General features: G+C 57.3%; 1 protein-coding gene across 2 annotated transcripts; it reads right to left on the reverse strand.

Annotated features, from left to right (window-relative positions):
- Positions 1-2854: 2854 nt before the first annotated feature.
- On the reverse strand, positions 2855-13459 carry ACADS (acyl-CoA dehydrogenase short chain). 2 transcript variants are annotated; one of them, XM_077766001.1, is made up of 10 exons: positions 13283-13369; positions 7726-10454; positions 5889-7581; positions 5545-5656; positions 4926-5077; positions 4459-4629; positions 4251-4388; positions 3997-4092; positions 3745-3801; positions 2855-3584 (listed from the first exon to the last, which is right to left on the reverse strand). In XM_077766001.1, the coding sequence occupies exons 3-10, from the start codon at positions 6027-6029 to the stop codon at positions 3432-3434; spliced, it is 1020 nt and encodes a 339-aa protein (XP_077622127.1). In that variant the 5' UTR covers positions 6030-7581; positions 7726-10454; positions 13283-13369; the 3' UTR covers positions 2855-3431. The 2 variants fall into 2 exon arrangements, with proteins under 2 accessions (XP_077622127.1, XP_077622126.1); XM_077766000.1 differs by lacking the exon at positions 7726-10454 and having other exon boundaries at positions 5889-6038; positions 13283-13459.
- Between the last annotated feature and the right edge of the window lie 813 nt (positions 13460-14272).

Genomic DNA, 14272 nt, shown 5'->3' on the forward strand with positions numbered 1-14272 from the left:
TCCCACTGGACTCACATTGAAGCGAAATGGTAGATTTGACATTATATGTATTTTACCACAAGTGCAAAAAAATTAATTCCAAAAAATTCCAAGGAAAATCGCATATTAATAAAGTAATACTCTTCTCAATAACTGATAAGTCTAGGAGAATGTGTGCACAATGGAACTCAGAATACTGAAATAACGAAAACACAATATCAAGATTTACAAAGGGAAACTAGGGCGCCTGGGGGGGCTCAGTCGGTTAAGCGTCCAACTTCAGCTCAGGTCATCATCTCATGGCTCCCGAGTTCAAGCCCCGCGTCGGGCTGTGCTGACAACTCAGAGCCTGGAGCTTGTTTCATATTCTGTGCCTCCCTCTCTCTGCCCCTCCCCCACTCATGCTCAGTCTCTGTCTCTCTCAAAAATGAACGTTTAAAAAAAACAACTTTATAAAGGGAAGCCAAAGCCATGCCTAAAGAGAAATGTGCAACTTTAAATTGGAAAAAAGATTGAAAACCCAATGCACATTGAGCCCAGGAAGCTGGAAAAATCCAGAAATAATAGAAGGAAACAAAGTATCAAGCAAAATGTTAAAAACCCAAGAGTGAAACTCAGTAAAGCCAAAAGCTGTTTCTTTAGAGAGACTGAAACCATTGATAAACCTCAGGTTAATTCAGAAGAAAGCGTACTAACCAAGAAGTCAGCAAGAAAATAGCTTTACCACATTCTCACTGCCCCAAATCCAGAGCATACAGCCATTCCTGAAGAAACCGTCAGACTAACCTGGACTCAGGGGCCGTCTGCGAACCACCGGCCCGGACACTTCAAACTGCCAAGGTCCTGAGAAACAAACACCATCTGAGAAGCTGTCCTGGGGCGAAGGAGACAAGAGGCCTCTCAATGGCGCAAGTGACCCTGGACCGTAAGAACAAATGAGAAAGACAAAGGGACAGCGGACAACTTGTGACCGAGGTCTCTGTGTGACCGGTGACCGCCGGGAAGCCGCCCCACTTCGGTAACCCTCCTGCAGGCGGGTGCGCCAGCCAATGTCCTCGTTCCCAGGAAATACACGCTGGGCACAAAGGGACGTGAGGTCTGAGACCTACTCCGACAGTTCAGGTCCAAACGGACGCAGGCGTGGAGGTCGGCGCGCACTTGTGAGCTGGCTTCATCTGACAGAGGCCTGCTCCTTGTCAAAGTCAAGGGCTGGGGAGTTGACTAACCCCCCACCCATCCCCCCATGACGGCTCCTTGCAGGGCTAGAGGGCAGTCTGGCCCCCACTCAGCGCCCGGCCCCTCCTGACGCTGTGAGGCTCTTCCCGCCGTCTCCCCAGCGAGGCGCACACGGTTCCGAGAAGCAGATACCCGCCTGGGACTTGGCAAACAGGCCTGTTCCCCGGCGTCCAGCCCTTTGACTCAGCAGCAGTGTCTGCGGCCCCAGCCGGGGCCTATCGGCCCTTGGAGACCCACATGCTTTGGAGCAGGTGGGCCTGAAGCCAAGCCAGGAGGGGTGAGTCCGAGGAGGAGGGCTGGGTTTCCAGCTGGGCTCCCCTGCCTGGGGCTAAGGCTCAGTTCCAACTCCCCCTGTTCCCCTCTGAGCCTCAACATCGCCCCCCCACCCCCTACCTAGAACAGTGGCCCGGACAACATGAACCACCTGCCTGTTCCCTCACCCTCAGCTGGGCCAGGGGCCAGTGCCATCGGGCTGAAGGGGTCATGGAGCCACCGAACACCCCCTCCCAGCTGTTCGTGGGGTCACTGTGTCGGGAGTGACAGACCTTCATCTGCTCCCACTGAGGTGGGTCAGACCTGGCCACTCCTGGGGAGAAACCTCGAATCCCACCTGCACCCGGCACCTTAGGCTTGCACCTGAGCCCACAGCGGCGACAGGGGCAGATCTGGGAGCCTCGAAGAGGGTGTGAGCTAGGACCCAAGCCCCTGGGGCACTCACCTGGAGCAGGAAGGGGCGAAGATCACCCGGGACGTCTGTCGGCCCACCCAGCCCAACGTCCATCCGTCCACCCGCCAAGGCCACAACCCGACCTAGCGAGCGCCAGGGCTGCAGCCCGACCAAGTGTGTGGGGAAGACGTGCCCCGAAGCGCAGGGCTGACCCGACCTCCAGGCCCCGCAGCGCCCAGCGCCCCCCCAGCCCCCCCAGCCCCTTGTGTGCGAGCAAAGGAAGGGCCTGAAGGTGGGGCCTCTGGCTCCCGGCAGCTTCTTCCACCAAGAGAGGCGGGAGCGCCCGCGGGATGGGGGCTCCAAATGGGTCACAGCTTCGCCTCCAGGTCCCTCCAGAGACTTTGTGGGGAGGGCTGACCCCGGCTCCTCTGAAATCTGTCTTTGCTCCATTTCTCTGGCCGCTGCCGCATCACGTTGGGCAGCAGTGGTTAAAAGCTGGGGGCACTGGGCCCCTGTCACCAGCAGGTTCAGCACGGCCGCTGTGAGCAGTCAGGTGGCCAGCAAAGGGTGCTGCTGAGGCCCGGTTTCCATGGTGTCCCTGTCCCCTCCCCACCTATCAGGCACCCTCCTTCCTCCTGCTGGGGGCTGCGGGGGGGGGCCACTAATCACAGCCTCCTGACATTGCCCTCTGGGCCCAGAGGCCCCGACCTGCCTTCCCTACCCTGAGGTCACTGTCCCACCCCCTCTACCCACTACGCTCACCCCAGCCCCAGCTCTGCATCTTCCTGAACAGGGTCAACCCTACCTGGTGCTGGAGCTCCCCGTGCAGAAGGCAGCCCCTGCAGTCACACTCACAGGGGGCGGCTGAGGACACCAGCAGGCCATCTCCCCAGCAGCACCCAGACAAGGACGCAAGGACCAGAGCACAGGTACGCTTTATTAGCTTCTGTGCTCGACTGTCCCAAAGAATGATTCAGAGCCCTTCCCGTTTATTTATAATTTACAAAGTACAGGCTTGGGGGGTGCTGGGTGCTTCACAATGACCCAGCCACACAGCCTCCCAGAGACGACCCTGGGAACCCCCAGGAGAACACAACTGTGCTACCATGAGGCGCAGTCCTTCTGGCTCCCACCCCTGACCTCAAGGAGAGGAGCAGACACTGCCAAGAGCCTGTCCCACCTAAGAAAGGAAACGGGGGTCCCAGAGTGGTAATTCAGCCCTTCCCCAGCCCTGCAGCCAGGAGGCCAGGTCCATGTGGGTGAAGAAAACAAGGCACGGTTGTGACGAGGAAGCAAAGCCAAAACACGGAGCTGAAGATGCGTGTCCTCCGGGGCCGGCCCCGCCCTCACCTCTCCCTTCTCCCAGACTCAAGCCCCAGGCAGGCTGGTCTGAGGCGGGCAGAGCGAGGGCAGCAGGTGGGTCCACAAGAGAGGGCAGGCCTGCCTGCCTGTCCACCCCCCACCCCCCAGGATCCCTGACAGGGAGCCAGGGTGAAGGTCTCATGGCTCCTGCCCCTGGGTCCTCAGCCAGCCTGGCGCTGAGTGGCGCTCAGCTCCGGTAGCTCCTGAGCAGGTGCCCTGCGATCACCAGCCTCTGGATCTCGCTGGTGCCTTCATAAATCTCAGTGATGCGTGCGTCACGGTAGTGCCGCTCGGCCGGCATCTCTGTCACGTAGCCCATGCCACCCAGGATCTGGATGGCCTACAGGGGAAAGCAGGGAATCAGGGGGGAAAAGGCTGTGTCAGGGGTGGGACCGGCCACAGTAAGGGACCAACGGGGGAGGGGCAGCGGGCCCACATTCGGCTACTCAACCCAGGGGACCTCACGCCCAGGTACCTCTTCATGCACCTGGAACACTCACCTGGTGGCTGATGGCAGTTGCAGCCTCTGACGCAGCCAGCTTGGCCATTGCTGCTTCCTAAGCACAGGGGACCGTGGGGTCTGAGACTCAAGGAGCCCCCAGCTCACGGCCCTTCAGCAAGGACGGGCCTGGGGAGCCTCCCCGCGAAGCAGCAAGCCCACAAGGCCCAAGGAAGAGAGACCCCGCCTGGACTTCTCCCTCAGCGCACAAAAGCTCTGGGCCGTGCCCGGGGACCCCCTTCCCCACAGGCACCTTGGTAAAAGGCTTCTTGTTATCCTTCAACATGGCAGCACGCCAGGTCAGCAGCCGGGCGCTCTCCAGGGCCAGCGCCATGTCCGCCAGCTTGAACTGCAAGAACCCAGCCCCGCCTCAGTCAGTGGCCACCGCTCCCTCCCAGGACAGGAGAGAGGAGGAGGGAGAGCCTGCAAGCAGGCAAAAGCTCACCTGGGAGCCAGAGGGGAAAGGCCAAGTCGCCCTCCCTCCGACGTCCAGGCTCCACTCCTTACCTGGATGCTCTGGAGCTTGGTGAGGGGCGCCCCGAAGGCCTTGCGATTCTCGGCGTAGTTCACAGCACAATCGAGGGCAGCCTGGGCGATGCCCAAGGCCTGGGCGGCAATGCCAATGCGCCCCATGTCCAGGGTTTGCTATGGGGAAGGCTCTGGTCAGTGGCTGGCCGGAGGGGCCCTGGGCCCCTGCCCCCGCTGCCAGGCTCACCATGGCTATCTTGAAGCCCATCCCAGGCTCCCCCAGCAGGTTGTCCTTGGGGATGCGGCAGTCCTCAAAGATGAGGTTGGCCGTGGACGAGGCCCGGATGCCCAGCTTGTCTTCCTTCTTCCCCAGCGTGAGCCCAGGCGTCGGCATGGGAACCAAGAAGGCACTGATGCCCTGTGAGGCCCAGACACACCCAGGTTGGTTCTCAGAGGCTGGCCTCGGCCACACCCACTGACCCCCACCAGGCACCAAACAGCCCCTTCCCTCCATCTCCCTCGGACCACAGGCCGGGGCGCCCTCTGCTGGCCACCCTGGGGAAGGTGCAGACTCCAGCCTCAGGACCACAAGAGGGCCGGGGAGGGGGAGGGCAGCCCCAAGGTGCCCAAGAGAACAGATCCATGGAGCCAAGGGGATTCGGGTGAAGGTCTGCATCCCAGAGGCCTCATCGGCCCTCTCCCTGGAGTGCCCACCTTGTTGTGCAAGGATCTGTCTGTGCTGGCAAAGACCACCGTGGCGGAGGCCTCCCACGAGTTGGTGATCCAGGCCTTGGTGCCGTTCAGGACCCACGAGTCACCCTCCGCTCGGGCGGTGGTGGAGGCGGCTCCCGCGTCGCTGCCATTCCCTGCGGCACGCACAGACAGAATCCACTGCCTCCACCTCACAAAGGGCACTGCCACCAGCAAGCAGGGTCCCCTCCGTCTTCCCCCCCCCCAACCCAGCTCATGAGCACAAAGGCCCTGCCGCCCGGCCTCCAAAGAATCGAGGCTCTGGCTCCTAATGAAAGCTCCCAGGCGGCACGGGCTCCCCACGCTCTGAGACGAGTCCAGGAGGGCGGAGGTGCGTGGGCCGCAGCAGGGCGTCTTCACCCCGAAGGGGCCCCAGAGCCAGGCATCCCTCCCGGCTCAACGGAGGCGGCTGCATGCGTGCCCCTTGGTCGTTCCCAGGCAGCCCACACTGAAGGCCTGTGCCCTGACTTCCCACAGGGCCCCCTCCTGCCTCCGCCCTGCCGGGCAACCCCACCCCAACCTGAGTCCGTAGCTCTGACTCGGAGGTGAGGGGATGGGAGCCGACCACCGTCCACCGTGGTACCTGGTTCACTGAGTGCAAAGCAGCCAATTTTGTCGCCACCGGTAAAAGGGGTGATCCACTGCTGCTGCTGCTCCTTGGAGCCGAACTTCAGGATAGGCCCCAAGTAGAGGGACTGGAGGGGGTGCGGGTGGGGAGGTGGTCAGAGGCCACCTGCCTGCCTGGGGGCCCCGCCCCAGGACCTGTTCTCTCCAGGGCCCTACCTGAAAGGACCAAGCCCAGAGGGGGTCGGGGGCCGGGCACCAAGGCCTGGCTGGGCCCAGTATGCCGGGACACACGGCCAGAGTGCCCAGCTGCCCATGGGCGCCTCCCCCCCACCTGTGTGTCCCTGTGTCCCAGGAACTCACGTTGTTGACGCTCATGATGACTCCTGTAGAGGCACAGCCCCGACTGATCTCCTCCATGGCAATGGCATAGGCCAGGTAATCCAGGCCGGCACCACGTAGCTCCTCGGGCACATCCATGGCCAGAAGCCCCAGCTCGCCCATCTTCTTCACCTGGCCCCGAGGAAGGTGACGTGGCAAGGGCCGCTGGGGGCCAGTGCCCACGCCTTACGCTCCTCAGCCAGTGTCTGCAGAAACGGGCCATGGGACCCCATCCACCCACCCCATGATCCCCAAGCCCAGACACTGAAGGCCCAGCCTCAGCTGAGGTCTGCACGACAGCACTGTGCACAGAGGCTGGTCTGCCCCCACACTCCACACTGGCTCACCTCTGTGTCTGCGGCCATAGCCAGCGAGCAGGAAGAAGGTACGGGAAGCCCTCAGGGGCCTCCAAGGTAAGGAGCAGGACAGCGCAGTGTCATGCTGACCTTTTCTCAGCCCCCCACACATATTCTGCCTCCCTACCACAGGGCCTTTGCACATGCTGTTTCTGATCACTTACAAACTAGTTGTTGCCGCCTCCTTCCCTTCAGACCTCAGCTCAAGCCTCGCTTCTTCCAGCTGCCATCTCTTTGTCCTCTCACTGCGCTCGCCTAGGACCCATGCCTTTCCAGTGCAGTGCTTATGTGGCTGCAAGTTCACACCTATTACTCTGCTGGTTTGGGTTACAGTCCTTCTCCCTGACCATGACGGCAGAGACGGTTTTTTGCTCAATGCGATATTTCCAGTGCCCATGAAAGAGCAAACGGATGGTAAGAGCTTGGAATTTATGATGTGGAACAATACCAGTAATGGTCAACCATCAAGTGACTACTATGTGCCCAACTCCGCATCTGAGTCTCTCCAGAGCTCAGACACAGGAAGCAACGTGCCCGGGGCCAGAGCTCATAAGCAGCACAGCTGGACTGCACCGGGGGCCGTGACTCCCGGGTCATAACCAGCTCAGCACACCGCCCAGCTTCGCCCCTCTGACCTGGGACAGACTGCCTACCCTCCGTAAGCCTGCTTTCCTCCTGCCCAGCGGGGACCACAGAACCTACCGAGCTTCAAAAAACAGCAAATAAAATCAACTGTCTATGGGGAGCAGCAGAGGCAGGGGCGGGGGCTTGGAGGAAGGGCACCTTTGCTTTCCATGAGCCCTCTATGTCACCAGATTCTTGCAACCGTGATTTTACATTATTTTAACTTAAAAGAAGCAAACATAAGAATGTTCACAATATCTTCTCACTTTTCTAGAATATTACTTCCGTGATTATAAAATTGGTTCACTTCCTCTGCAAATAGAACCTTCGTCACAGACCTGTTTAAGGGCTGAGACAACGAAACGCTGAGCCAGTGCCTGGTACAAGCTGGGTGATCAGCGAACGGCACTTACTACCCTTAAGTGGTTGACAAGCTGTCATCTGGACAAGAACGGACAGGAGGAGGGGCACTTCCATAATAATCTGTGTGCCTCTCTTTGAATTTCTTACCAGATTCTGCCTTGAACTGCTCCAGGGGAAACTCTGCTGTAAGACTCCACCTGAGGTGGCCTTGCTCCCCTCGGCCTCTCCGGAAAGGAAAGAACCCAAGGGTCCCACAAAAGGCACTGAGCCGCAGAGCCCGCAACTGCAATGAAGCTCTGTGGCCACAGGGGGGCGGACACGGGTAGGAGGCTCTGCAGGTAAAATTAAGGATGAGGAGATGGGGGTCACCCTGGATTACCCAGGGGGACCCGAGGTCATCTCGAGGGTCCTTACAAGGGAAAGAGAGAGACAGGAGGGTCAGAGAAGGGGAGGTGACAATGGAAGCAGACTCGGACCTGAGCGCCCCTGGAAGCGGGTCATGAGCCGGCAGTGCAGGCGGCCTCCACGCGCTGAAGAGGTGAGAAGAGAGACGCTTCTCCAGAGTCGGCAGAAGCAGCCTGGCCAGCACGCTGCTCTGGGCCCAATGGGTCCCACTTTGGATTTTTGATCTCTGGGAGCTGTCAGATAATAATGTGGTGTCGTTTCAAGCCACTAGTTTGTGGACACCAGCAAGAGGAAACTAACAGATGGTGATAAAGAACCCAGAGGCGCCAGGGATGTGTCATTTCGAGAATTGCTGCAAAGACAAACATTCTGTGCTGACCGCACACCTGCCGTCGGAGAGGGGCGTCGCAGACGCTGTAGGGCTTCGGCAGGTGTAAAGCGCCCAGGGCAGGGCAGGGGTCGAAAGGAGACTGATCTATGCAGCACTGTATCTGAATTCATGTGGGGCCTCACAGGGCCCTAGGCCAGCACGAGCGTGACCTCAAAACAGAAACCATCAGACCCACATTTTAAGGTCGCCAACTCACCCGTGCCGGGAGGAGGGCCGGCATTTTGTTAGGGCATGTGGTGCTGGGTTGGAAGTCCCGGACACACTCCGCCAGGTGCTGGAAACCCTCAGGCCTCCAGGACGCATGCACGGTCCTCGACCGGGGACCCTGCTGGAAGCCGCCTCTAGCCGACCAGCAAAACTGCCCCCACGCTCCCAGTGCCACCCAACCTCCTCCCCATCCCGCAGCCCTTCTGGGTCCAGCCCTGGAATAAAGAACGGATTAGTCCAACACCCCACAACTCCACCTCATCCCAGGAACAGAAAGGGAACCCAAATTCCCAGGCGGGGGTTCCGAGGACACAAGGGGTCAAGCCAAGTCTACACAAGGAAGGCAGAGCTCCGGGTACTCTCCCTCGGCAGCGCCTCCCACTGGCTATCCTGACGGCTGTCCCTGCAAGAGATCACTGCACCTGTGACCAGGTCGTTCCTCTTGAGAGTCTCACCCATGTCCCCTCCTTCCCCACTTTCTGCCGTCAGTGTTTGCTGGAAAAAGCTCCAGCTACAATATGCTTGAGGGCGGGCGCTCACCCACTCCAGGCCCAGAGCCTGCACACGATCAGGCTCACCCAGTTTGGTCAGGGGCACCTGGGGCCTGGGGCTGCTCTTCCCAATCTTTCTCTTCTGAAGCAGACTGTGAGAACTCTTGGCAAGACGCTACAGCCAGCCACAGGAACATTCCAGGAGCAACATGGTGGCAGAAGCGATAATGGCCGCCATGTAAGCTCATCCAAGCGTTTCCTGGAAAAGAGACCCCCGGCAACGGAAAGAAGCAGCGTGGCAGTGGAGACAATGGACAGTGTCATCAAAAAGAGGAAGAAACCAGGGCCGAGGTGAAAAGCAGCAGAAAAGTGAAGAACAGGTGGCCGGTGGTAGAAATCATTTCTGATCTAAGAGCAGATGCTAGCCAACCAGCAGAGGGGCCTGGGTAGCAGAGCCACCTCAAGGGGAACCTCCCAGAGCTACCCACACGGCCACTCTTGGTCCCTTGTGTCTGTGAGCCAGGAATCCAGACCTGCAGCCCAAAGTGAGACACCATCACCGAGGAGGCCAAGCCCACTGGTCTCCAAACTCCCGAGATGCAAGAAAGAACAAGACCCCTTTCCTGGCTGCGACAGAGTGAGCCTTCTGCGCGCTGCCTTCAGCCTGGGAAACGTTCAGCAGGTACTTCATATAAAAACAATGCCTCAGGTCGCCTCTAGAGTTCACATTTTTACAAAATCAAATGGATCCTGGGTTTGCGTATGCTCACTAGGGTCCAAACTATCTCCCTTAAAAGAATCGGATCTCCCAGCTGGTTGGAGATCAGCTGTTTATTTGCAGGAAAGAGGCCTCTTCTGGGTCCGTTGTTGGCTAGTGGGTGCTCCATGCTGATGCAGCAAGGACCTGCGGGGGGACCCGACAGCCTCCTTCAGTTCAGCGACCACCTGCTGAACGTCGAGCACTCACTAAGAGCAGGGTGTCATGTGCACGGGGCCATGCGAACACAAACTGCAGCTCGCCGCCTGCAACGTCGGTGCGGAAATACACACACCCGGCGATACGCTGAGCACAGCCGGAGTCACGGGTTGTGAACAGGATGTTCCCGGGACACAGACTGATGAAGTCCGCTTGGGACAAATGGGAGGCGGCCATCAGGACACATTCCAGGGTAGGACTGACGGGAGTCAGTGGGCATGAGGAAGAGGAAAATGGGGTATGGCCCTAGAGGTTTGTGTGTGGCTAACCAGGTCATCTGAGAGGATGCTCGATAAACAGTCACTGAGTGAAGAAGAAATGGGGCTCAGTTCTGTTTTGTTTTGGTTAGTAGGCTCCACACCCAACATGGGGCTCGAACTCATGACCCTGAAATCAAGAGTCGCATGCTCTCCTGACCGAGCCAGCCAGGCGCGGGGGCTGTTTTCCACACATACAGTTTGGCGAATCCAAAATCAGTTGAAACACCATTTTATTTCTTGTTTCCCTTTATGACCAAATAACATTGTAAGCTTATGTTTATACCTTTTTTCCTTCTTTTTTCTTTTTTTTTGGTTTGGATTCAGGAAGAATGAAGTTGAACTTGGGTTCCCAAACCAGCCAAGTAAGCAGGAAATTGGCACTAGCCTTCCACCTAGTTCTTGGTCTGCCTCCCTCAATTCTTCTCCCCTTGACCTTTCCCACACATCTGGGGGCGGGGAAGGTGCTGAAAAAGTCCTTCAAGAAAAAAGATTAGAAATCACTAAGCATCTACTATAGGCCAGGTGGGGGCTCAGGACTCTACGGGCTCTTTCTTTTTTTTTTTTTTTAATGTTTTATTTATTTCTAAGAGAGAGAGAGAGGGAGAGAGAGCGTGAGCAGGGGAGGGTCAGAGGGAGAAGGAGACACAGAATCTGAAACAGGCTCCAGGCTCTGAGCTGTTAGCACAGAGCCCAACGCAGGGCTCAAACCCACAAACCGTGAGATCATGACCAGAGCCAAAGTCGGATGCTCAACCGACTGGGCCCCCCAGGCGGCCCTATGGACTCTTTCTGATAGACTCTGTGTGTGACTGGGAAGCAGGAAACTTACCCTGTGGCTTCTGTTTTTACCTAAAAACTGAAGATAATGTAAGTACCTACCCCAGGGTGTTGTGCTGAAGACGTAAGGCAGAAGCACATGGAATATAGTAACCCCCACAGGACAGGCCTTCCTGTTCCTCTCTCTCGTTCATCTGGAAACACTAGTGGGATTATTTTGAATTTCATGACCTGCCATGTCCTCTGTGTGGCAAATGCTCTGTCCCCTCTGCCCGTGTAAGCCCCGGCTTCCTTGCTGCAACTGGGAGTTGAGCACCTTCCACAGAAACAGAGAGAGGGAGGAAAGCGAAAACCCCACAGGCCTCAATCCGTGGCCAAGGAAGCCACTGATTAACCTCCATAATCCCATCAGCCACCGAGACACACGGGGTGGTGGCAAAATCCAAAGATTCAGCACAACTCCCTCCTCGCTCTGCAGCCCCAGGCAATTCAAGCATCGGCTCCTCTGTTGTCTATGGAACAGGGATAATAACAGCAGGACTCGGGACAACTGAAGGACATCACAGACGTGAAAACACCCTGACCGGCACAGACCCAAGTACAGATGCCGCCGCTGCTCTGAGCTACGGCCGCGCGTTCACTGCTCCCACCTGCCCGTGGGAAGGAGGCTGCCGCCCGGGGCCTCTGCCCTCCCTGCCTGCGTCTTGCCCCCCTGCTCTGGGGGGTTAGCTTGCAAACTGCCCGGCACCAGGAAGCGGGGAGGAGATTGTAAAGCCAGAGGATTAGTTCAGAGGAGCTTGATAAAAAAAAGTCTGTTTCTACTGCCAGCTTTCTTGCCCAGAGCAAATCTCTGTAATCTTAGTAAGCATTTGAGGGAAACGTGAATCCAGCCGACTGTCTTTTGGTAGGAAAAGCCCCACCACACAGCCGCGCTCACACAACCGCTCTGGGGACAGCCCCTTGGAATGCTTCCTGCTTTTCAATGGCCCGTCTGCCTACTCCCAGCCTCTGGTCACGGTCACAGAGAGATGGAATTTGCCCATACCTCCATTAACGGCACCGAGAAATGTAGGGAAAGGGCCAGATGAGGTTACTGAGAGCAGTGCGTGTGGGTACAGAGGGCAGCAGGGCAGCTTAGGCCCTTGACGAGAATATTCCCAACTAGAATGGGGCTCCCCACGTGGCCAGTGGATGGAGGAGGGCTTGGGAGGCAGCCAGACTTGGGATATGAAGTCCAGCGCCGCAGATGAGTAACCTTGGAAAATCACGTTACCTCTCTCTGCCTCCAATTTCTCAATGTATTGGTATTACGAGCTACCATTTCCCAAGGGCCAGGAGGCACCAGAACTTGGCATGCGTTACCCCACCTAATCCTTGCAAGGATTCTAGAAGCTAAATGGAGACTAGACTTGCAAGTGAGAATGTCCTCAGGACGAGAGAAGAGGCGCACACGAAGTGCTCCACACCTCAGAGTCACCCAACTCCTTCCGGGGCCCAGAAGGCCAGGTTCCCCTACCCCCAGAGCTCCCTGGGGACCTGCCGCAGTGCCAAGCACAGTGCCCAGTAAGCTGTGACCAGCACAGTGTTTTCAAAGCTGGAAAAGTGGCCCCAGAGCCCAGAAGACATGAATGGCAACTCCTGAACTCCTTAGCGGGGGTCGGGGTGGGGGGAAGGCCAAGAGAAGAGGCCAGAGGATTTTCTTCTTCACAAGTTATTTACTGAACAAACAGCTATTGGATATTTGTACCATGTGCCACAGGGCTTGCCAGGTCTGGGGATACAGCAGGAAGAGCTTTTGTTTTTTTGTTTTCAAAGTTTATTTCTTGAGAGAGAGAGAGGAGGAGGGAGGGGAGAGAGAGAGGGAGAAACAGAATCCCAAGTAGGGCCCTCGCTGTCACCACAGAGCCTGATGTGGGGCTTGATCTCACGAACCGTGAGATCATGACCTGAGCTGAAATCAAGAATCGGACACTCAACCTCCCGAGTCCCCCAGGCGCCCCTACAGCAGGGACATCTGAAACAGGAAATTACAGACGAGCTGACATCAAGGGCAAGAGCACTGGCACTGGGAGCTCGGGGTCTGATGGAGAGCTGGGTCCCAGCCCTAGCTCTGCAGCTCGTTAGCTCCGTGACCTGGGGCCCCTTGTTTAGCCCTTGAGTCAGTCTTGGTTCACCAGCTACATAACCGCGCGTATAATACCAGTACCCTCACCTCACGGGACTACTGGGAGATGCAGATGGGCGGCACACCTCGGAACCGGGCTGAGCACGTGAGTAAGAGCAAGAGTTAACTCTTACTATCAGCACGACGCCTGGCACACGGTAAGCGTGATGCCCACCCACCGTCATTACTTTTATTCCAGAAGTTCAATCCAGACCCCATGCTGGAAGGAAACCTTCAGAGCATTTTCCAGGTCCTCGGGTGCCTGGCCTGTGAGTCTCGGTGCCTCTGGCTGTTACTGTCCCCACGCCTCCAGGAGCGGCTGGCAGACCACCGTCAGGGGCTGCTGGGGTTGGAACTCTCACCTGGGCCGTCGGGAAGCGATGCTCCTTGTCCACCTGGGCGGCAATGGGAAGCAGCTCCTTCTCGGCAAATTCCCGGCATGTCTGGCGCAGCATCCGGTGCGTCTCTGGCAGTTCCACAGACTGGTAGATAGTATGCAACTGACGCCATTTCCGAGGACGCAGAGCTGCCGGCAAGAACAGGTGCTGGTGGAAAGGGAATGCACCACCACCACCACCACCACCACCATCATGATAATCCAATGACTTGGTGGGCCTCCACCAGGAATGCCCCAAAGGACACCCGGCAATGTCTGGAAACAGTTCTGGTTGTTCCAACTGAAGGGTGAAATGCTATCTATGAAGTGGGTAGAGGCCAGCAACGCTGCCTAACACCCTACCAGGTACAGGACAGATCCCACAACAAAGCATTATCTGCCCAGGGGCGCCTGGGTGGCTCAGTCGGTTGAGCATCTGACTCTTGACTTTGGCTCAGGTCATGATCCTAGGGTTGTGGGATCGAACCCAGCATCCAGCTCCACAGCTCCACGCTGAGTGCGGAGTGTAGAGCCTGCTTCAGAGTCTGTCTCTCAAAAAAAAAAAAAAAAGATTCTGTTGCTCAGGACGCCTGGGTGGCTCAGTGGGTTAAGCACCGGGACTCTTGATTTCAGCTTAAGTCATGATCTCACGGTTGGTGAGACTGAGCTCCACATCTGGCTCTGTGCTAACAGTGAGGGGCCTGCTTGGGATTCTCGCTCTCTCTGCCCCTCCCCCACTCACACACTCTCTCAAAAGTAAAAAAAAAAAGTTTGTCTCTCCCTCTGCCCCTCTCCTCAGCTTGCATTCACTCCCTATCTCTCTCTAAAATTAAAAAACGTTCAAAATAAAAGAATTACCGATCCAGCGTGTCAATTAGTGCTGCTGTTGAGAAATGCCCGCCAACGGAATTGCTTACTCCACTTACTAAACACTCTGCACAGGACTATCCCGTTAGGACGCTAATGGTAAGAACAC

This window comes from Crocuta crocuta, unplaced genomic scaffold, assembly GCF_008692635.1.
Source record: "Crocuta crocuta isolate KB4526 unplaced genomic scaffold, BGI_CrCroc_1.0 scaffold339, whole genome shotgun sequence".
Classification (NCBI taxonomy): Eukaryota; Metazoa; Chordata; class Mammalia; order Carnivora; family Hyaenidae; genus Crocuta; species Crocuta crocuta.